This window comes from Haliaeetus leucocephalus, unplaced genomic scaffold, assembly GCF_000737465.1.
Source record: "Haliaeetus leucocephalus isolate CR32 unplaced genomic scaffold, Haliaeetus_leucocephalus-4.0 Scaffold68, whole genome shotgun sequence".
Lineage (NCBI taxonomy): Eukaryota > Metazoa > Chordata > Aves > Accipitriformes > Accipitridae > Haliaeetus > Haliaeetus leucocephalus.
The window spans coordinates 3046744-3068009 of record NW_010972504.1 but is presented as its reverse complement, the minus strand read 5'-3'; the positions used below and the strand labels follow the sequence as shown (position 1 = coordinate 3068009).

Below are 21266 nucleotides of genomic sequence, written 5' to 3'. Positions count from 1 at the left end.
GAGTCGCTGGCTGCATGAATGAAAGAAACAAAAGAAATAAAGATATTTTTGTATTAAACTTAGTGTTTTACAGCTGTCTACACTGAGAAATTAATCTCCGTATCCATTGCATCAGTTATTAAGCAATGGCTGTTCCAAAATAGCCCGTGCAGACGCTCTGTTCTGAGCCACGAGTAGTTTCGTGCCAGAAAAATGCCTCTGCTTTGGAAGTACAGTAATATCCCAGAGTAACACAAAAAAACAGAGGTTTTATATCAACAAATTCTCTGCAATAGGCATTGCAGAATGGCTTGTTCATGGTGACCACTCCTGACAACTCTCTAATGTAGGCAAGCCTTTCTCTTGACAAGCTGTCGATCCGGTGGGGTTCAAGCCCAGAACAGCAGTACTGGGATTCCTCTTTTTGCTTCCCTCCCCCCTTTTCCCATGCAGATTCCTTACTGTCCCACCGGGACCCCTACCTGCAGAGCCCAGGGAAGGTTCTTTCAGGAAAACTTGGAAAGGGCCTGGGGAGAGTTTCTTTTAAAAGGTAAATTTCTATCAGATCGAGCTGTTGGGCCAAGAACCCCCTGAGGGCAGCTGGCTTCCACCTTCAGGCTGGTGCTGGAAAAACATCCTCTCCTTTATCGCCAGCTTCACTTTTATTTTGTTTTCATTATCCTCAAAGGAGGGAGTTGGTCGTTTCTTTTCACTTGGACCTTCTAAAGGGCTAACTGTGCATCCAAGGGTATGCCATACCCTTGATGGTAGAAATCTGTGGGTTTATAGTTATTACCTATCTAATGCTGTCTCTGTTTCCATAGAGACCCTATGAATAGAATAAAATTTAAATCACTATTTCCTGAAGTAGCAATTTGGCACTGTAGATTTATTATATATTTCCTAGGAAAAACCAAAAGGATAGAAATTTTCATTATGAATGGATAACAGAAGGATTAAAGGGTTTGCCTATAGTGTTTAGTGACACAGGATCTAATTGCTGATTCCTTGTCAGTATTACAGGTGTGATGAGAATTAGGCCCTTGTGGATTTGGACCTTGTGGCTTTAATGTCTGGGATTTTTAGGAGTCGTCCTTTCTGTATGGCCATGAAATCCTCCACAGTCTGCAGCTCCAGGAGGTCGTGTCTCAAACATCACTGCTTTTCTAAAAGCTGGGGCTTTTGCCAAGTGTCCGCTGGGGCTATAAGTAGCTCCCAGTTCTGTGCCTGCTTCAACGCTGGTTTTCAAGCATGAGTTAATGGCAGCACCGCAGTTACGGGAACCAGCATCCCTGGGGAGAATCCCAGCCGTGGTAAATCAGTGGCGAAATGCCCCTGAACGTCAGTAGGGTCAGGACTGGCGTCCTCAAAGGTAGAGTGCTCAGCTTAACTCCAAAATCGAGACAGAGAGCAACAGGGCAGACTCGTACCTTGTGATCTGCTGGGGTCCTGGTAGCTGAGGCTTCTTCAGGAGGTGAGAGGATCTTTCGATGTCCCAAGATCGTTTACTGGCTGCCTGGGAGCCGTGATGGACCAGAGATCTGCTGAGCCCTTTGCAGATGGTAGAAGTTGCTGCCCACGCCGCTGCCCCTGTTCAACCACACACAGGGGACTGTGGAGGGCACCCAGCCAAAATCTCTCATGGATGCAAATCTGGGTGTTCCAGTGACTGCGGGGAAACCGCTCCAGGCTGACCCGGCTGTAATCAAGAGCACGATCTGTTCCACCATCCATATTGCATGACTTCGCTGTGGCTAGCGTCCACCCCGATTCCCAGGAGCCGTCACGAGAAAAGCCGTGTGCTCTGTGGGAACATGAGTCTCAGCCCCCTGGGAGAGAAAGACCCAGGGGTACCCGGGGGAGCAGCGTGCCCCCATCTCCTGCTGCAAACCGCTTGCTGCCCAGCGGGGACTGGATTTGGTGGCACTGGGCCACGAGCTGCAGTTTCACCCCCATAAGCGAGGCCAGCCTGGTCCGTCCTGCTCTCGGAGGCCATGGAAAATCCCCCAGGGAAAAGCCCTCCCCGGTCCTTCCCAGAGCACATTTCGGAGAGCAGGTGGCTCTTGGCAGTGCGTCGGTGGCCGAGGCTTCAGGTCCGGGAGTAACCCTGGCTTTTCGAGCTAGGGAAAAGGCTGCTCCATCCCCGCTGCCCACAGGATCGGGGTCTCTGTGCAGCACGTGGCGTCGGCTGCAGCAGGCACCCTCCTCCCTCCATTGCTGTGAAGGGTCTTTCTGCTCCTCTTGCTTCTTTTAGGGGTAGCCAGTGCTCATCGGAGACCTCCCTCTGGCGTGGGGAATGCTGCTGGAGCTGCATACCTGAGCCGTCCCGAGCCACCGTGCTCAGTCCTGCATGCCAACAAATGGCCACTAATGTTTAATGCTTTTCCACAGGTATAAAGCGCAGTGCTGGCAGCAGGGCTTGTTCCCTTTTGCAGATCCCTTTGGGCTGCTGTGGGGTCCCCAGAGCACTCCAGAAACTCTTTAAGCCCTCGAGCTTCATGTTTCGGTTCGGTGCTAGCGTGGGCACCGTCCATCAGAGCTGTGTGCGCTGAAGTGGGGTGATGCCATCCCTTCCTGAGAGTAACAGGGATTGTTTTCTCTCCTCTCCTGCAGAAAATCCAGCAGCTGTCCGAAGGTTCCATGTTCGGCCATGGCCTGAAGCACCTTTTCCATAGCCGCCGGCGGTCGCGAGAGCGGGAGCACCAGAACTCGCAGGACTCGCTGCCGCCGCACTACGGCATGTCCGACCACGACTCCCCTGACGAGAAGGAGCGGTCCCCGGAGATGCACCGCGTCTCCTACGCCATGTCCCTGCACGACCTCCCGGCACGTCCCACCGCCTTCAACCGGGTGCTGCAGCAGATCCGCTCTCGCCCCTCCATCAAGCGCGGCACCAGCCTGCACAGCGGCAGCCGGCGGGCCAAAAGCGGCTCGCTGGAGCCCCAGAAAGGGAGCCCCCACCTCGTCCGCAAGGCCCCCCAGGACAGCAGCCTCACCGCCATCCTGCATCAGCACCAGGGCCGCCCCAGGTCCTCCTCCACCACCGACACTGCCATCCTTCTGGCCGAGAGCGGGGCCGTCTACCTGCTCACGGAGGACACCGAGTGCCTGGCCGATAAGGTAGACCTGCGCCGTGGGGACATCCCTGGGTGGCTGGGGGGCACGAGACCGTGCCGGGGGGGTTGGTACCGGACTGGGTGCGGAGCAGCCCAAAACGCTGTCGGGAGGAGACCGGCCCTTGGGGCAGCACTGGTGGCACTGGGTGTGCGGGACGGTGGATGGCAGCCCCTGCCCGGGAGTGAGCCGGGTCCGGAGGCTGCTGGTGTTGATGCTGCTCTCGTGGGGAAGTGAGGCAGGGACATGCCTCGGTCCGATTCCCAGAGTGGGATTTGCGGGAGAAAGAAAGGGACTTGGCAAGAACTCTGTGCCAGTGGGGTGGGACGCCCGGCACGGGGTTGGAGGGGATCCCGGGTAGCCCAGAGCCGGGCGTCTACAAGGGTTCGGCCAGGCGGCTGCAAATTGGTCCCGTCTAAAGTGATTTTTAAAACGCTCTGTGCAAAGCTAATAGAGCGGATGGTATTTCCATCTAGCGTTTAGTCCCGTTAATTATGAAACAGCTGAGATTAGCGCAGCGGCACGGCACGCTGAGGACACGGTGCGAGCGGTGAGAGGTGCTCCGGGTGCTGGTGGGATTCTCTGTGGCGGCTTCTCTCCTTGGTCTTTGGGGCTCGGGGCGGGGGGTCACACTCTTAAAACTACTCTCTGCAGTCCTGAGGGCTAGAAGCATCCTCTTTGTTTTTTTTTTTAATTTACCGGAAAATGCCAGCAGTGAATTGACAAAATGGTAGGGTTTGGGGTGGGGAAATGGCCAGGCAGGCTCTGGCACCCCGCAGGGGCTCTTGGGTGGGTGGCTGGGTGGCTTTTACAGGAATAGCTGTGTAATAGGGTGGCAGTGGCTGGGCAGAGCTGCCGGGGTGGGATAGCAGTGGGGGTGTCAGGTCCCTGCGCTCCCCCCAAGCAGTGGGACCCAGCGGGCGCAGGGGCTGGGGACGATGCTTCCCATGCGACCTCCCCGCCAGCCGCTCCTCTCTCCTTGGCACCGAGTCTCCGAGAGGGAAATCTGACCTGGAGACTTCTGGTGCCCTCTGAGCTAATGGAAAAAGAATCAACCAGATACTTTTTCTTTCTGTTTTCGCTCAGCGGTTTCAGCGCCGAGCTGCAGCTGACGCTCGCAGCTTGCAGCGGGTGCCAGCGCTGCTCCCCTGGCACAGCCGTGCGGGGACGAGGCCACCGCCGGGACGTGGAAATCTGGTCCCAGAGGATAAACACATCATTAAATCAGCAGCTTTGCAAGAAACGGCCGCCCAGGTCCTCCTCTCCCCACTTTACTCTGTGCAAATCAGAGCACCCTGACCCTTCCCTGGCAGTCCCCGCTCCTCCCCGCCGGCACGCTGCACCCAGACCAAGTGCCTGAGCAGGGCCAGGAGCTGTTCAAATTGTTAATTTAAGCATCTGCAGCTAAAATTCCTTCTGTCTGACCCATGGCATGGGCCTTGCAAGGAGCCTGATACCGCTGAGCCCTCTGGGGTTACGGCCGAAGCTTCGAGCCAAGGCAGTTTGCACCGGGACAGAAGCACCCAGAGGGAAGCAAGAGCAGAGCGGGTCCGTGCCCGCTCACAGAGCAGCACAAAGAGTGCAGAAAGGGGATGAATAATTAACTGCATATGACACAAAGAGTAATAAGAAGAGAGGCGATAGTGGGGCCTTTGTGAGGCAGTGGAAAAATAACCTATTTGGAGAAAGAAGAGCTATGTGATATTCTCATGCCTTATTATCTTTCCATAGCCCTCAGGAAACCCAGCCTCCTGCCCGCAGCAAACCGGCTCCTCTTCCGCGGGGACGGCTGGTGCTGCCGTGCCCTGGGCACGGCTCTGCCAGACCCTGGCAGGCAGGTTTGCACCGGGGCTTTGGGCCAGCGATCACTTCACATTGCCTCTGCCTTGTCCTGCCGGGGTCAGACACCTCCTCCCCATTTCACCCTCAGTTTGGAAGCCGCCGCCCCAGGGGTGCACAAAGCTCCTGTGAAAGGGCCATTTTTGCCCCAGAAATTTCATGCTGCATTTTCCATCCGTTGCATAAGGGCCTGAGCGCACGCTGGATTAATCCCTCGTGGGATCGCTCAGCCTCAGCAAGCACTTTTTGAACTGCTATTGATTTTTTTTTCCCTTTTTTTTTTCTTAATTAGGTTCCTGCAGTTTTCCCTTCCCTACCTTCACCTGTACCGGTTCCTCACCCTGCGGTCCCCACCGGCACTGGGCCACCCTCTGCCCTGCCAGGGCCGGGCACACACGGTTCCTCCCCCCTGCACCCCATAAGTCCCCCGAAGAGGCAGCCACTGGGGGACTGTGGCAGCAGGGACCAGATGGGGTGGCTGGAGGAGGCGAGTGGGACTACGGCACAGTCTGGGCATTTGGCACTGGTTCCAGCTGGGGCTCGTGGTGTAACCAGAGAGATGCCTCATGTGCCCGCACGCTGCCCGCAGCTGCAGCTGCCCTGTGCCCCCAGCATCGCCAAGCAGTAACCCCCAGCTGGGGCTGGGGGTGGCCAGCAAAGGGCTGTCACCTGTGCCACACGCTGGGGACAAGGTTTTGCTTTGCAGGGTGATGCCCACCTGGAGCACATGCGTTCGTGGCTTCCCCTCCCTTGCCTTCCACACCGCGCTCTGCCCACCTGTGCATGCAAAGAGCAGCTCCCAAGGAGGGTGGGATGACTCGGATGTCCCCCGCCTCCCACCGGCAATTGCACACGGGTTGGGACTAAGGTTTTGTATGTTGACTCTGCTCCAAGAACCGCAGCTGGCTGGTGTGTGCCCATGGGGCACATGCTCTTTGGTTTGCAGTAATATGGATCTCTGCTCGCCGGTGAGCTGGGGGAGCCACTTCTCCGGGGCTGCGGGTACCAACAACAGCCAGGAGCATCTCTGCGTTTCAAGCAGCCACTCTCCCGTATGTCCCATCGTGCGTGGCTCGCTTAGCCAAAGCGAGGTGGCATATTTGGGGCGTACGTTGGTGTCGGTATGTCCGAGGGAGCATGTGGCCGGTGTCAGCGTTTCGTACAAGGACGTGCCGCCGGCTTGCGGACCCGGCGGCACGTGTGACGGCGGTGGTGGCAGCGGCACGGTTGGGGCAGGGGGAGGCTGCGGGCAGGGACCGCGCGTGGCCATGGGAGCTGGAGAGAGCTTTCTCCTTATCTCACTAATCTCCTCCTGGTGACCCGCCAGCGCTTTGTGGGAGAGAGGTGGGCAGATGGGCATTACCGACCGCGACGGCCACCGAGGCCCCGGCACCAGCGGCTGTGGGGTCTCCCCGCAGACCCCGATCCCCCGTGGCGGTGGGGTCAACCGAGCACCGGTGCTGGCGGGGCAAAGCATCCCGGGGGGGACCCCGTCCCCGTTGGGGCGGCCGGACCCGGATCGGGGCAGCCGTGGGGTTTTGTGCCTGGTGCTGCCGGGGAGCTGCGCGGACGCCTGCGAGGGCTGCGGGATGGTCCACGTCCAGGTGAGCCCCTGCGTTAGGCCGGGGCCACGGGGGCCCCTCCGAGTCGTGTGTGTGTGTCCCCCCCCGGTAACCCACACCGAGCAGAGGAGGGAACCCGTGCCACCGGGCTGGACGCGGGGCCGGTGGCCGTTAGAGGGCAGCGTTCCCGCACCGGCCTGCACGGGTGTCTGTCTGTCCGTCTAGTCCGTCCGTCCGTCTGTGCGCAGCCCCAGCCGGCTTCTCCCCGGCAGCCCTGAGGGATCCGCTCACAAGTGTCACGAGTGCCAAGTGCTCAGCCCCGGCCGGCAGCGCAGCTCGGACCCGCGGAGCATCCCCCCCCTCCCCAAGGAGGGGTGCGAGGGGCCGGACCCCCGGCCGGGCTCCCTGCCCGTCCGTCCTCGGTGTCCCTCGGCAAGCGACAGCACCAGCTGCCACCTCTGCCCGTGGCCCCCCCCGTGCCCCTCTCGCAGCCGCCTTGGCCTCCCGAAACGGCTGTGAGACACAGGGGAGGAATGGGGGGGAGCAGGGGGGCTTCGTGCCACGTCTCAGCTTTGGGCTCGCGGGCCAGGCCAGCCGCTGAGCGGCTGCATCGCGCTTATTTATGGGCTCGTAGCCCAAGCGTGCCGTTTCCCTGCTCCCGTCTCCTCCCTCCGGTCCCCTGCCGCCTGCCCGGTCTCTGCGGGAGGTGGTCCGCGGCGTCCTGGGGCTCTGTCTTGCAGGGGGGGACCCATCCTTATAGCCCCCCTTCCAACCGTCCTGCTGCCTCAAGGGCATCAGCCCTCCAAACACAGGGCACGATTCATCCCGCTAAATTTAGATGCTCGCCGGGTCAGTGGCTATATCGGGGCGAGACGGATTATAGTCAGTGGGGAGAAACCGGCGGTTTCTGAACGTCCACCCCAGGGGCGGCTGTGGCCCATGGGCATGGAGGGACCTGGGCGAGAGGTGGCCAGGAGGCTGCGGGACAGCTCAGCCCTCGCCCCGGCGGCTCAGGGTCATCAGGCAAAGTTCATCTCCCCTGTCCAGGCATTTGCTTTCTGGTTTCAGCGTGTCCAGCTCAGCCCTGGCTCCCTCCGGCCCCGCCGGCATCCGACCGCCTTCGGTTTCAGGGCGGGGACGTGATTTCTCGCCTCCTACGGCTCCGGTTACCCAGAACTGGTCTCAGTCGACAACTGGGATGGGGACAGGGATGGGGACTCTGCTTGGCCCAGCCGGGACCCCCCAGGGCCAGCACGGCCCGTCAGGGTGCTGAGCAGCCCCAGCCCAGCTCCAGCTCGGAGGGGAGATCCCCCAGGGCCGGGGACTTGCCGGTAGGAATCCAGGTTTGCTCCATGGCACTTCTTGAGTATCCTTTCTCCCTGCGGTGGTGAGGACGCGGTGGTGGCAAGGGAGGTCGGCCAGGCGCGCTGGGGTGGCTCAGATGGTGGGATGCTGGTAAGTGCTTTTCTGCCCCTAAAACTCACTTTTGATGGAATTTTGTGGCATTGGGGCCAGCGATCCTAAAACCAGAAGCTTGAAGCTGAGCTCCTGAGCAGGTAGCCTGTTCTCTGGAGGTGCTGAGCACCTAAGGATCCCCGAGGAGCTGGCAGGAGCTAAGGGGATGCAGGACCTTCGAGCCTCACTGCTTTGGTTGCTCTTCCCACATGTCTAACCCAGGCAGGGGTTTCCCCTCACTCCCTGCCTTGATTTCCCCAGCTGGGAACCAGGGCCAACATTTCCATGCACTGGGTGAAGTCTCTTGCATCTCTTTAGGAGGATTTGCTGACGGAGGCAAAGTACGTCCTCCCCTCCCACCCAAATTCCGGGCGAGTTCTGGTTTAAAGTCCCAGAGGAAGGAGCTAAAATAGGCCAGCGGTGACTGCAAAAGGGAATAGTAGGAACGATGGTGTAAAGCTGCCCTCCCTGCAGCCCCACGGCCCCATAGCTGGGCATCCCCTCGGCATCCGAGCAGAGTCCCGAGGGGGTACCGGTGTGCAGAGACCCCACAAGTGCCAAGGGTTTTCAGGGGGCACTGCTGGCCTCGGCTGCAAACTGAGCCCCCACCGAGCTTCACAAAACTGGAGGTATGAGAGTACTCACGTCCAGGTCAGCTCCCACCTCTCTACTTCCACCTCCCCATGTGTCACAGGGGAATGAGAGTCTGTGAGCAAAGGGGGGGTGGTGGGAACTCGTTCTCTCACTCCCCTTGGGATGGTGCTTCGAGGAGCACTTTGGGAAAAGCAGATAATAGCTCTGAAGACAAAGATACCCGAGATTGCTGCTTAATTAATTCAGACAAAGAAGAATATCAGACTCTCATACTGATTCACCCCCTAGCAAAAGACATCGTGTTCCTCAGCCTTCGTTGACATATGGCTGTTGTTTCCAGCCCACCAGCAGCTCCCGCTCCCCGACAGGCAGGCATCGCAAACGCCGCCTTGCTGCCTGCACCGGGGGGATTTGGGTCGAGCGGGCGGCTGGTGTGCGGGGTGGATGCTCAGGGTGGACAGGGCAGGATTGGGGGAGCAAGGTTCATGTCCGTGCCGTGATCTCTCCTGCCCATGCCCTGCCGCCGTGGGCAGGCGGCTGGGTTGTAGCTGAGAGCAGGATTTGGCTCCTGAGTCAGGATGAGCAAAGCAGGGTCCTGCCTTGTGACTCCTCGCCTTGCTGCGGCTCTGCCTCTCCCTGCCTTCCCTCTCAAACCCTTCATACAACAGCTGCCAAAAATCCCTCCCAGCTGCACAAGCACCCTGTCAGAGGTGCCGAAACCCAGCTGCAGCATGGGCTGGGGGTGCTGCTTGTGGTTTTAATGCTGTGTCACCCAGCAAGCGAAATAGCAGCACCATTGCTGAAGCTGCCAGGGTTACTCCCTCCAGTAAAAACAACAGCAGGAATTTTTCCAAAGATTCTCCAAGCATAGGTAGGGCTCTGAAGAGCTTCACCTGTGAGGGATGGTCACTGAATCATCTCTGCAGACACATCCCTCCCGGTGACCTGCAAGCCCCGGGCACCAGGGACAGTCCCCAATGAAGAGAATGTGGTGTCGGATTAGGAAATGCTGGGATCTGCATGGTATGGATGGGCACAGAGGCACAGGGACTCCCCAAACCCAGGGGAGGCAGCAGGGACGGATCCTGGGATCTGCCCATCTGTACCCACGCAGCCGCCTTCCATGCGGGGCTCTTCGCCGGGTGCTGTGCAGGACCATGGTCCCTACCTGCTGCCACTGAGAGCCCCGTGGCATGGTGGCACCATCCCAGCTCAGAATGGGGACCGGAGAACTGCAGTGGCTCATTTGTTTATTCTCTGCATGGTTCGGAAGGCAGCCCGGCCAGGCAGCGCTTGGCGGTGCTGTTTGTTCTCCCAGCACAGTTGGAGGAGCAGGACCGGCCCCTGTGGCACCCAGCCTGTTCCCGCTCCCCCGGGCTCCCTCCCTGCTCACCAGCCTGTGCTGCTTGTTCTTGGCTGCCTCAGAGACTCGTAGTGCCTCTTCTGCAAACGCACGTCGTATGATCCTCTCTGCCCCTTCGACTCCTTAACCGCAGCCATGACAGAGGGAGAGGATCCGGCCGCCTCGCGGAGCACCGGCCAGGCGCTTTGCAGGAACGACCAGGGCATCCTCATGCCGGAACCGCATCCACCCGACTCCTGTGCCGGGAAAAGGATATTGCTCTTAAATTCTCTGCTGGGTGTCTTTGTAAGTACCCGCCTCCGCTCTCCTTCCTGCTCCTAGGCACCAGCAAGGGAAGGACTCGGGATGTCCAGGAATAAGGGGTGAGGAGCAAGGTGGTACCTGCGGGCGAAGGTCAGGCTGCTGCTGGGCTCTGTGTGGCCGCTGCTTGCAAGGGTTGAGGTCTTAGCCAAGAAGGCGCTTGCTTTGGACACCGAAAGCGTTCGGGAATGTGAGGTTAAGAACCGGTGGACTTTGCAGCTCTTCACCTGTATCAACACCCTGGCTCCCGATAATCTGTATGCAGCTTTCCCAGCCCAGTGGAGGAAACTCCAGTGCAGCTCGGCTGGTCTTCCTCCTTTTTTTAGTACCAGCTTTTCTGTGCTAAGCTCAGGCCCTGTGCGATCCCGCTAAGCCCGGTCCCAGCTGCCGCCCGTGCCGGCCTGAGTCCAAAATTTGCCGTGTGTTTGTGTTGCATTGCTAGGTGACCTGTCTCTTAGTTGAGGTGCTCAGACCAGGACTTGGTAAGCATTCAGGGCCGGATTCTGCACCACTCAGAGTTGGCACACACCGAATGTGTTGTGGTTTTGTGTCTATCCAGGGATTTCCTTTGCATGGGAGCTGGGGTTTATTTATTTTTATATTTGCCTCTTACAGGCAGGCCTGAAAAACATAGCTGCCGCTTTCTAAGCAGCGGACTAAGTCTCCTAAAGCAGAGCTGGTGCTAAGGATGAAGGGGAGTCCACCACCAACCTCTCGGGTAATTTCCTTGCAAAACCCCCACTTTTCCCATGGCGGCGGGGTGTTTGCATCGCATGGAAGGGAGGCTGTGCATCGTGTGGTAGGGAGATGCTGCGCCGTTGCTCCACCTCGCTTTGCTGGGGCATTAATAGGCGACGTTCTTGCTTCTGCAATTATTTGCTAACCCTAACCTTCCCCTTGCACTGGGGAGCTGAGAACAGGGGGTTTCCTATGAATCAAGCTGCCCAAGGTCCCCAGTAAATAAAAAAAATGCTCTCCGGGTCTCGTTGCAGCAGGCTGCCTGAGCATCCTGGCATTTATCAAATCCTCATTTCTTCAGCCTCCTCTGGGGAAATCTGTGCTCCTCCATCCTTCCCCAAGGCCAGGGACAGCCTGGCAGGTCAGGCAGGGGGCTGGGAGCTGGCAGGAGGTGTAGGGGGCTCAGGGGGGGACACCATTACAGTTAACCAGAGGCTGGGAGGACCGAGTTGCAGCACAGAAGCAGGGCTGTGCCTGGCAGCCCCGAAAAGCGCTTCCCTCCGCTGCCTGCAGCATGGCTGCGAGCGGCCGGCGGGGAGCAGATGGGCTTTGGGTCTGGCCCCGGTGCTTTAAATGAGGGAAATGGCAAGCAGAGCTCGGGGCAGGGTGTTTTCCAGAGTGTCTTGTGCAGCTGGGGATTTTTCCTGCCCTGCTGAGACGGCAGAAGAGTGATGGGAAGTGACCTCTGGCTCCTGTGCTAAAACGAGAAGTGATGTTATGAGAGATGTTAAACCAAAGATGAATGTCCCTCGGTAATCTGCCCTGTGTCATGCCCGGAGGCATCCGTGGCCCAGGGTTTGGCCAGGCTGCAAAATCCACCCTCGCTGGGGCAGCTCAGTGGGATCAGAGGGACGGACGAGGAGCGGTGCCGGCCCACAGGACACACACGGCTCCTACCCACGCCGGCAAGGAACCGTGTGTGCTGCCAGCACCGTTCCCCGTGGGCAGCATTGCGGCGTTGCCCACAGGGTCTGGCTGTACCCCACACCTCCGGAGCGTCGGTGCGGCACCGGGAGGAAACTCTGCTCCTTCCTTTCCCTGCTCCGGCGCAGCTGAGCACCGTATGGTAGGTACAGCTGGTTTCTGCTCCTGGTGGGTTTAACTTACCAGGGAATCTGTTCTTCTCTGTGCCCTTCGCTGTGGATGGTACCACAGCCCCCTGCCAGTGCCTGCAAACAGTGGGCAGGTGTGCAGGGAAGGGGCTCAGCACTGGCATGCACAGAGTTTGTTTGTGCAAACTTGCAGCCGGACGGGGAGGGGAGTCTTTTGCCTATGAGATCCTGTCCTCCCGAGAGGATGGACCAAGAAACACAGGGGCTTCCAATGGCTCCATGTGTAGAAGCAACTCCCATCGGGGTTACGTAGCCTGCAGGGATGCTCAGGTCAGCGCAGGGCTGTGCTGTCCCCAGGCTGGGGTGCGGGGACCAGCCAGGTCCCTCCAGCACTGCTTCTCCACCGTGGGGCCAGCAGCCAACACCGGTTTTGGAAGCCAGCGCTGGTGAGCTGCGTTGCCGCGTGGTCGATTCAGCCTGTCCCTTGCTCCCAAGCACCATCTCATCTAAACATCTGCCAGGCACGGCGGCACGGCTGGGGATGCCCTGGGCAAGGTGCTGTGCACGGCACGGTGACAGCCTGGGTTGGAGGGGGCCAAGGGTTTTAGTTATTGGTGTCAAACTGTGCTTTGGCAGCTTCACATCACAGATCGGTCCTGACGGGCTGCTCCGGCTCTGCCTCCTCCTGGCTCCCAGCACCCAGTGATGCGTGGAGACCAGTGAACATAGGTACCGACACTGGTCCAGGAGGGTCTGCTGGGTCCAGCAGGCTAAAGGCTGCGGGCGATTCGAGGGAATGCCTTCCCGGCTCAGAGCAGCCCAAGCAGAGGCTGCTGCTTCTGTGCCTGTTTCCTGCTGTTCCTTCTCCGCAGCCACGCGTGTTCCCATGGCCCAGCAGCGCAGGCAGCTTGCGGCAGCCCCTGCCCCAGACCTGTCAAAGCCAATGTCTCCTGGAAGGGAAATGGTCCCACAGGGAGGCTTCATCGCTGTTGCAAGGGCAGTGTCCGTGGCGAGGTTTAGGGGAGCTCACATTGGCAGGATACAGAGGGACTGAGACCTGGGGATGGTGCTTTTGTGGAGCCATCGAACCAAACCTTTCGAATCCATCCATGCTGGGTCAGGTTGATTTTTGCGCTGCCTGCCCCAGCTGCTTAACCCAAGGCAGGGCCAGCTCCAGCATGGGCAGTGCTGGCTGTGCTGTGCGGGCTGTGCACCACGGGGTAGCTCAGGGGTGCAACGTTGCACCCAGAGCCTCTCCGACATGGCAGGTTACACTTCCAGGGCACGGATGGATGTAGGAACAGCCCGAGAGACGATGGGAAGCGCGATGCTGAGTGGTGCTCAGCTTTATCTCAGCTGTGGGAGCAGCACGGTCTTCTCCATTAAACATGCATCTAGGTCACGATCAGCTCATCAGTCCAGCCTGTACAATTCAATGTGTGGCTGAGAATACTTCCTAAGCTGTTGTTCTCTTGTTGCTTTTTTTGAGAAATAACTATACCAGAGAGCTTCAAATGAACCTTCCTCATTTAGCCCGTTGTTTGCAGCTGCACAGATGCTCTGGTCTGTGGCCACAGTTGGTTTGAGGTTTCGAACAGCCCCAGCATCTGCAGGGCACATTGAGGGCTTTGGCCTGGCACAGTGTAAGGCTGTGGGCTTGAATTCCGCTTTCCTCAATCGCTCTTATCCAAGCCTGATCCTGCAGCACTGACCACATTGACTCTGCTCTGTGCAACCCCGCGGGTTTGGGCTAAGTCAAGCGCACAAGCTCCACATCTCCTTTCTCACCCAGGACTTTTGCTTTGGCCCCTCACCAGCTCCACTGCCCCAGCATAAATACAGCACTTGGGGGGTAACTCCAGACTGCCACCGGCTTCTGCAGAACCAGAAGCTGCTGTCATCTCTGCTTGCTTTTCGGATGTCACATATAATATCTTTTTAACTGCACGTGAAGTCTCACTGCACTTGGATCTGGTCAGTCAGCTGGATGTGTTTTCTGTGCATTACGTGTTCTCCCGTGGCAGAATCGGGTCGGTGCAACCTTCCCCATCGCTCTCTGTGTCGTGAGCGGGACAGATCCGGCTCCATCCCAGTGCATGGCATGGGCCAAGACACCACCTGGTCCTGGCACAAGTGGCTGGTTCCTGACCTCAGGCTGCCTAGCTCCTTGATCGGCAACTGTATTTTTTCCCGTGCGTCGGTCCCACCCAGGGTTTTGCTTTGTGCATGCCTCCCCCTGCCTCTTTCGGGCTTTATGTCCTGGTGTGTGACACAGCAGATGACAACAGCCCGTCCCGACCCCCTGCGTCAGGGCACAGGCAGCGTATAGGGCTGGAGGCGTGTGAATATCCCGCCACGGGGACGAGGGGGGTTTTGCATTACAGCCCTGAAAGCTCCATTCTCTGAGAGCTGTAAACAGCTCCAGCAGATTTCCTGAGTCGGCAATCCCGCTGCAGCTATCGGCTCAGTCCCTGCGCCTTTGGGAAGCACCCAGGGACGCAGGGCCAGCCCTGACGGGGGGTCTTGCAGGAGGGTTCTCCTTCTCCCTCCCACCCTGCTGCTCTCCTGAAACTTTGCTGCCGTCAGCTGCCGCTTTCCCCAGCTCAGGCACCCTGCCATGGCAGCCAGCGCTGCCCGCACATCGCTGCCGGGCTCCGGGATGCTGCGGGGACGCGGCCGAGCAGTCCACGCCGACTAGTCCTGGGGCACCCGAGCCCTGCCCGCGATGGAGGTAGGTCTCGGCAGCCGTTGGGGTTAGAATAAGACCGCGAGGAGGATGGCGATGGGCAGAGAGACCCGCAGGGGCTTTCAGTACCTCCATTTCTGGCGCTCCGTGAACGAAACCCACCGGCACGATCCGTGCCGGTGCAGCAAAGATAGGGTGGGAAGCTCCGCTGTGAGCTGAAACCCTTAACGTGCCTCTCTACGTTATGTAAGAAAAATTATTCTCAGGCTGGTCAATTAATGGAGTCAGCTGCTGCCGGCCCGTTGTGGCCGTCCAGGGACGGCACGGGAGTGGGCAGCAGGCAGGGCGCGGAGGGGGACACAGGGCTGCCTGCTTCGGTCTCTGCCGCAGGCTTGAAAGGAGGGTGGGAAGTGTGAGTCAGGGCTCCTGCTTCTATTTTCAACGCCTGGGGTGGGTAACGTGGTCTGGTGGGAATAGCGGCTCCGCTCTGGGAGGCACGGGGCTGCGAACGCACGTGGGGACGGGGACGGGACTGGGGAAACCAGTTGCAATCACCAACTAGCAGCACGGATGCTGTCCCAAATTACGCTGATAAAGTGCTCTGGGGAAGAGGGGCCGCAGAAGCACCCAGATTTAATGACTGCCTTGAAATCAACCTCCCCATGTCCGCTGCCTACCTGCGTTTCTCTGCCGGCCATGGCCTCTGCCTCATGGCTTTCCACAGCCACCAAGGGACCGGGGCACGGTGACACCCGTGCTATGGAGCTGCCGGATCAGTGCAGCAGCTCCTCAGGTCTGCCCTGAATGCCAGCATCCCTCGACAGCTCGGTGGTACTTATTTTTTCCATGCTTGAATGTGCATATGGTCCTTCCCACAGCCGTTTTGTCGCCGTGTTGTATTTCAGCTGGGAACCACATTCACACTTCGTAGTGAAAGTCCTCGTTCAGGGTCAGTGCAGCACGAGCCACGGCATTAGCTCATCCACTGCGCTTCCTAGTAGGCTATAGGGTATGGAAAACAGAATAGTTCAGGGCATGAGTAAGTGTCTTGAGAGTTTTGTTCTGAACTTTGCAATAATTGTGCAATTTCTTAAGAATGGGTTTAAATCCCTTCCAGTCATGGGTGTGCCGGGAGACCCACAGCCCCACACCGGGGACACGGCCACGAGCGAGCTGTTGGGCCCCGAGCTCCTCACCTGCCACCTGGGCTTTCTTCCATCAAACCTGCAGCAGCAAATAAACCAGCATTGCATAATTGTGCCCGGTCGTGGCCCTCTAAGTACTGTTTGCTCAGCTTATTAGCTTGAGCCTTTTGCATATCTCAGCTCTCCTGGGTTGAACTCTGTTGATAAGAATAATTTTTCTTCCTGCGTCCTGCATTCCTCCCGCATCCCACATCAGCCGCTGCTCTCCCCTGCGAATCTGCCTGGAAAACAAGCGCTGGAAAACAGCACTTTCATTTTGATGTGCCTACCAGAAGGTTTTCTGCATGTAGGGAAAGTGTGGCTTTTACTAATCCCCTGCTTAAATCCACTGCACAGTCATTTAGGCTTTCTGGGATTTAGCAGGCACTGTCTGTTAATACTGCAGAGATCGGTATTGTCTTTTTTTGGTTGTTGTTTTCAAAGCAATAACCTGATGCGGCTTTCCTATAACGTTCCCTGTGTCTGAGAGAGCAGAGCTTTTGGTGGGTCTTGGGGGAAGGATTTCACCCCAGCCACGTCAGCATGGATGGGCAGCATCGGATCCATGCCGTTCACCACCCATCCTGCCCTCCCTTCCCCCCGTGCTCCCAAAGATACTCCCATGAATAAATCCAGAAGATCGGCTTTGCAGGGGTAAAGGTTTCGGTGACTCCCAAACCTTTCCCTTTTGGGAAACAAAGTTTGAGCAACTTCTCCCCTTCACTGGCCCAGCTGGGGTTTCCCATTTCAGCATCTCCAGGGCTGCCTTTTCCTTCTCCGTGGCCGGTTTGTCCTTCACTGTACAGAGAATTGCACATCTGGGCAAAAGGTCTGTTTCCTGCTGCTTCTAATTTCTGCCCTTTGATAAGAAACCAAAGCGAAACCCTTCGTGGGGTGGCTGGAGGGCCCAGCCTGGCCGAGAGACTGAGAATAGCCTGGCAGCAGGGTCTGAAAACTCTGCAGGTTTGTTGGGCATTATTTTTTTTTAAAAGGTGCTTCTCCAGCTGGACTGAAGCCAGCTCCCAGCTCTGCCCTGTGTCTGCCTGCGGGCTGGGGGCTGCTGGATTCTCCCTTTTGCTCTTATCCTCCAGCCCCTGACCCAGGCTGCTTTAGCATTGCTGCAATGGAGAGAGAAGAAGAAACCTTGGGGAGGGAGCTAGGGGATGCTCCCACTGAACTTGTGGTTGTCTGCTTTTGTCTCCCGAGGAGGCTGAGACCCCCACATGAAGCCCCAACACTCCTGGGCTCCCGACAGGACAGCAGCACCGGGGAAAGAGGAGATGCAAGTAAATAACAGGAGGGCAGCGCTTGCCCCTGCTTTTCCAAGCCCCGTGCAGGACCTGCTGCAGACGGGAGTGTTTATAAGCAACATCTTGAGAACATTCCTCCCTCCCGCGCAAGGCATTTCCTGGTGATAACACACTCCTAAGTAATGATCTCGCAGCATTATCCCTATTAAGGGGTCATTCGGGGAAAGTGTGATGGAAATTAGAAATTATTCAGGTCTGCCAACAGTATTTAACTTTCAAGCAGCTCTTAATTAAAAGCCAGGAGCCATTTATACAACCACTGAGATTTGCATAAGAATCTGCATATAAAACCCAGCAACTGGAAAGATTTAGTGATTTTTTTTTTTTCAAGTGGCAAAGCAGCATGCCCGAGTGGGAGAGCGCAAGGCAGGACCCTGGGTTGCAATCCAGGCTCTGCCAGTGATTTTAAGCGTGGCCTCAGGCAAGTGATCTCCTCTCCCAAAGCTCCAATTTTTCCATCTGTAAAATGGAAACCAGCATGTGTCCGAACTTTCTAGGCGACAGCTTGTGTTTGCAAGAGGAGTCTGACATTACCAGGTGAGAAACCTTGGAAAAGAAAGCAAAAGAGTCCCTGCGCCTGCAGCCTGCTGCTCTCTGGGGATCAGGAGCTGCTCCTGAGTCAGTCACAAATTGGGGTTCTGGCAGAGTTTCTCTTCAGCTGAAAAATTCCTGTGTGCCTCTAGGCTAAAAGCCAAAGTCTGGAAATGAGACTAAAATACCTCCGGATTGCTCAATCCCTGCTCTCACCACTGCTTTGGTGGGAGATTTGATGATGGGTTCCAGTTTTAGCTCCCAGCTCCTTTTTCCCTGGGTGTCCAGCAGCCCAGAAACGCGGGTGCCCGTCTCCGCACAGAGCAAGGGCAGAAAGTCAGAGTCAAGCTCCCGGCGGCGGATGCTCCCTGCTGAAAACCATTGGCCAAAACCAGCCCCGAAACCCTAATTATTTTGTCGCTGTGCCCTCTAACTGGCTTATTCCTGGATGCCAGCAGTAGTGGTACGGCTGGGAAATGCTTAACCGGCCGGAAAAAAAACAACATCTTGCTATTGCTCTGGTTAACTCTTCCCCTGCCCAGCTCTTGCCTGCCTCTCCCTCCTCTGCCCCTCACCCTGTTCCTCTCCTGCCCCCTCCCCGGGGGCTGCCTGGGTGTTAGCTCCCTCCATTGAGCATCGCCCTCCTCTCTCTTTGCTTGCAGCTGGACAAGGGGGATGTGACCGCGCTGAGCCTGCCCTCCACCGCCGGGCACGGGGACACCGACGGCACCGTCTGCCTGGACGTCCCCGATGGCACCCCTGACCCTCACAGGACAAAAGCCGCCATTGAGCACCTGCACCAGAAGATCCTCAAGATCACCGAGCAGATCAAGATCGAGCAGGAGGCGCGGGATGACAACGTGGCCGAGTACCTGAAGCTGGCCAATAACGCCGACAAGCAGCAAGCCTCCCGCATCAAGCAGGTTTTCGAGAAGAAGAATCAGAAGTCGGCGCAGACCATCGCGCAGCTACACAAGAAGCTGGAGCACTACCACAAGAAGCTGAAGGAGATCGAGCAGAACGGTCCTTCTCGGCAGCCCAAGGATGTCTTCCGGGACATGCACCAGGGTCTCAAGGACGTGGGTGCCAACGTTCGCTCCAGCATCAGCGGCTTTGGCGGCGGCGTGGTGGAGGGCGTCAAGGGGGGGCTCTCGGGTCTCTCCCAGGCCACCCACACCGCTGTGGTTTCCAAGCCCCGGGAATTCGCCAGCCTCATCCGGAACAAGTTCGGCAGCGCGGATAATATCGCCCACCTGAAGGACACGCTGGATGACGGGCACCCGGAGGAGGCTTCACGGGCTCTCAGCGGCAGTGCCACCCTGGTCTCCAGCCCCAAGTACGGCAGCGACGATGAGTGCTCCAGTGCCACCTCCGGCTCGGCCGGTGGCAGCAACTCAGGGGCAGGACCCGGCGGCTTGGGGAGCCCCAAGTCCAACACGCTGGACAGCCACCACAATAACTTCGACACCATCCTAGAGGAGCTCCGGGAGATCAAGGACAGCCAGTCGCACCTGGAAGACTCCATGGAGGACCTCAAGGCGCAGCTGCAGCGGGATTACACCTATATGACGCAGTGCTTGCAAGAGGAGCGGTACAGGTAGGGATGGGTGGGTGCCGGGGTGGCAGCATGTGTCACCCAGGGCGGCTCTTCGGGGACCACAAGGCCACCATCCTGGGCTTGTCTTGCTAAGCCCTGCTTGCCAGCGACATGGGGAGCTACAGTCCCCGCTGCCCTCCTCCCCACCAGACCCCCCCCAGCAGCCCCGCTCCCGTGGAGGGTCATCCACTGCTTTCCCTTTGGCAGCCATAACCAGCCACAGCCAGGAGCGGGGTGGGTTGGAGGGGCTGGGTGGTTTCCCTGGCGTCAAGAGAAGGAGGGCAGGGGGGTCCACGGGGAGATCTGCCCACCCCAGCACCCCTCCATCCCCATGCACAGGTACGAGCGCCTGGAGGAGCAGCTGAACGACCTCACCGAGCTGCACCAGAACGAGATGACCAACCTGAAGCAGGAGCTGGCCAGCATGGAGGAGAAGGTGGCCTACCAGTCCTATGAGAGGGCTCGGGACATCCAGGTAGGGGAGCGTAAGGGCTCAGCCCCCCCCCCCGCTGCACCCTCCATCCACGGGGCAAAGGAGGGACCCTGGGCTGGGAAAGAGGGTGGGCAATGGGGATCCCTTTCTGTAGCACCTTCCAGATGAGGTCCTCGCTGTGATGCTGTCACAGCAAGAAGCAGGTAACTAAGCCACGTCCCCAAAATCCCTGTCTGTGCCCCAGCGAGTCCCCGCTGTGCTAAAGTCCCCGGGGTGCTCAAGGCAGGGCAAGGCTCCGGGTAGATGGCTGCAGCGCTGGGCTGTTACGAGCCACGTGTGGGCCAACCCATAGTCCCCGCTGTCCCAGTTTGGGTCATCTCCCCTGCTGCAGTAGGTGCCCCCGGCACCGAGACCATCCCTGGCACAGGCAGAGCGGGACAGGGCATGCCTTGCGCATCGCACGGGCCGAGGGTTTGCAGAGGGAGGCGGTCACCCATCGGAGCTGTGCAAGTAAAACTTTGCAGCGGCAAGGTCTGAGAGCACGGGACAAGTACCGAAAGCCCTCGTAGGGCATCCCTCGGAGCCGCTGGCCGGCCCTGATGTGCTGTCCCTCGCAGGAGGCGGTGGAGTCCTGCCTGACGCGGGTGACCAAGCTGGAGCTGCAGCAGCAGCAGCAGCAGGTAGTGCAGCTGGAAGGGGTGGAGAACGCCAACGCACGGGCGCTGCTGGGCAAGTTCATCAACGTCATCCTGGCCCTGATGGCCGTGCTGCTCGTCTTCGTCTCCACCATCGCCAACTTCATCACGCCGCTCATGAAGACCCGCATGCGCATCCTCAGCACCGCCCTGCTCGTCCTCTTCCTCTTCTTCCTCTGGAAGCACTGGGACTCCATCAGCTACTTTGTGGAGCACGTCCTGCTCCCCAGTTGATCTGCAGCCCGGTCGCTGCGGCCCCGGGGGCTTTCTATTTCCCACAGAGGAGAGGGCCGGGGGGATGGTGGTCCAAAGCCTTTGGGTTGTTTCTTCACATGCTCGGTTCAGTTGCTTTCCCGGCCCTCCATCCTCGCTGCAGCGAGCAGCGATCGCTCGGAGTGCGGCGTGTCGGAGCCGGGATCCGTCAGTCCTCTGGGGTGTTAGGGAGGGCGGGATTGGGGAACGAGGAGGAGTTTTGGAAGGAAGTGGTAATTTATGGGGCGCTGGGTTTTTCTAGGGGGTTTGGGTTGGGTTTTTTTTAAATGTCATTCTGTTCTGAAAGTCCATGGGAAGGAGGTCTCCTGCAGAGACCTTCTGTTGGCGGGAAGGATTGAGCTGGACCAAACCTGGCTCTGGGAGAACTTTCTGCAGAGAGAGGAGAGGGGTTAGTTGGGGCTGGGTTTTCCCTTTTGTCCTTGAAGACCAAGATGGCAAAAAGCTCAGTCCCCAGATGGAGTGAAAGCAAAGCATGTGACAAAGGAGAAAGCGGGTCCAAGGCAAATGCAGCAGGACATGCGCATCCCACCAGCCTCTCCCAACCCCACCACAACCCCACCA

General features: G+C 58.4%; 1 protein-coding gene across 1 annotated transcript; it reads left to right on the top strand.

Annotated features, from left to right (window-relative positions):
- Positions 1-2598: 2598 nt before the first annotated feature.
- TMCC2 (transmembrane and coiled-coil domain family 2) lies at positions 2599-20788 on the top strand. Its single transcript, XM_010579446.1, has 4 exons — positions 2599-3099; positions 18370-19304; positions 19644-19779; positions 20355-20788. Exons 1-4 carry the CDS (start codon positions 2620-2622, stop codon positions 20664-20666), a joined length of 1863 nt encoding a protein of 620 aa, XP_010577748.1. The 5' UTR covers positions 2599-2619; the 3' UTR covers positions 20667-20788.
- The last annotated feature ends 478 nt before the right edge of the window (positions 20789-21266 follow it).

What these genes read in the sequence shown, in the direction of transcription:
- TMCC2 (XM_010579446.1), top strand. Translation starts at nt 2,620, where the DNA reads ATGTTCGGCCATGGCCTGAAGCACCTTTTCCATAGCCGCCGGCGGTCG. An exon ending in CCGAGTGCCTGGCCGATAAG is followed by an intron (nt 3,100 to 18,369) that starts GTAGACCTGCGC and finishes CTTTGCTTGCAG; the next exon opens with CTGGACAAGGGGGATGTGAC. An exon ending in TTGCAAGAGGAGCGGTACAG is followed by an intron (nt 19,305 to 19,643) that starts GTAGGGATGGGT and finishes CCCCATGCACAG; the next exon opens with GTACGAGCGCCTGGAGGAGC.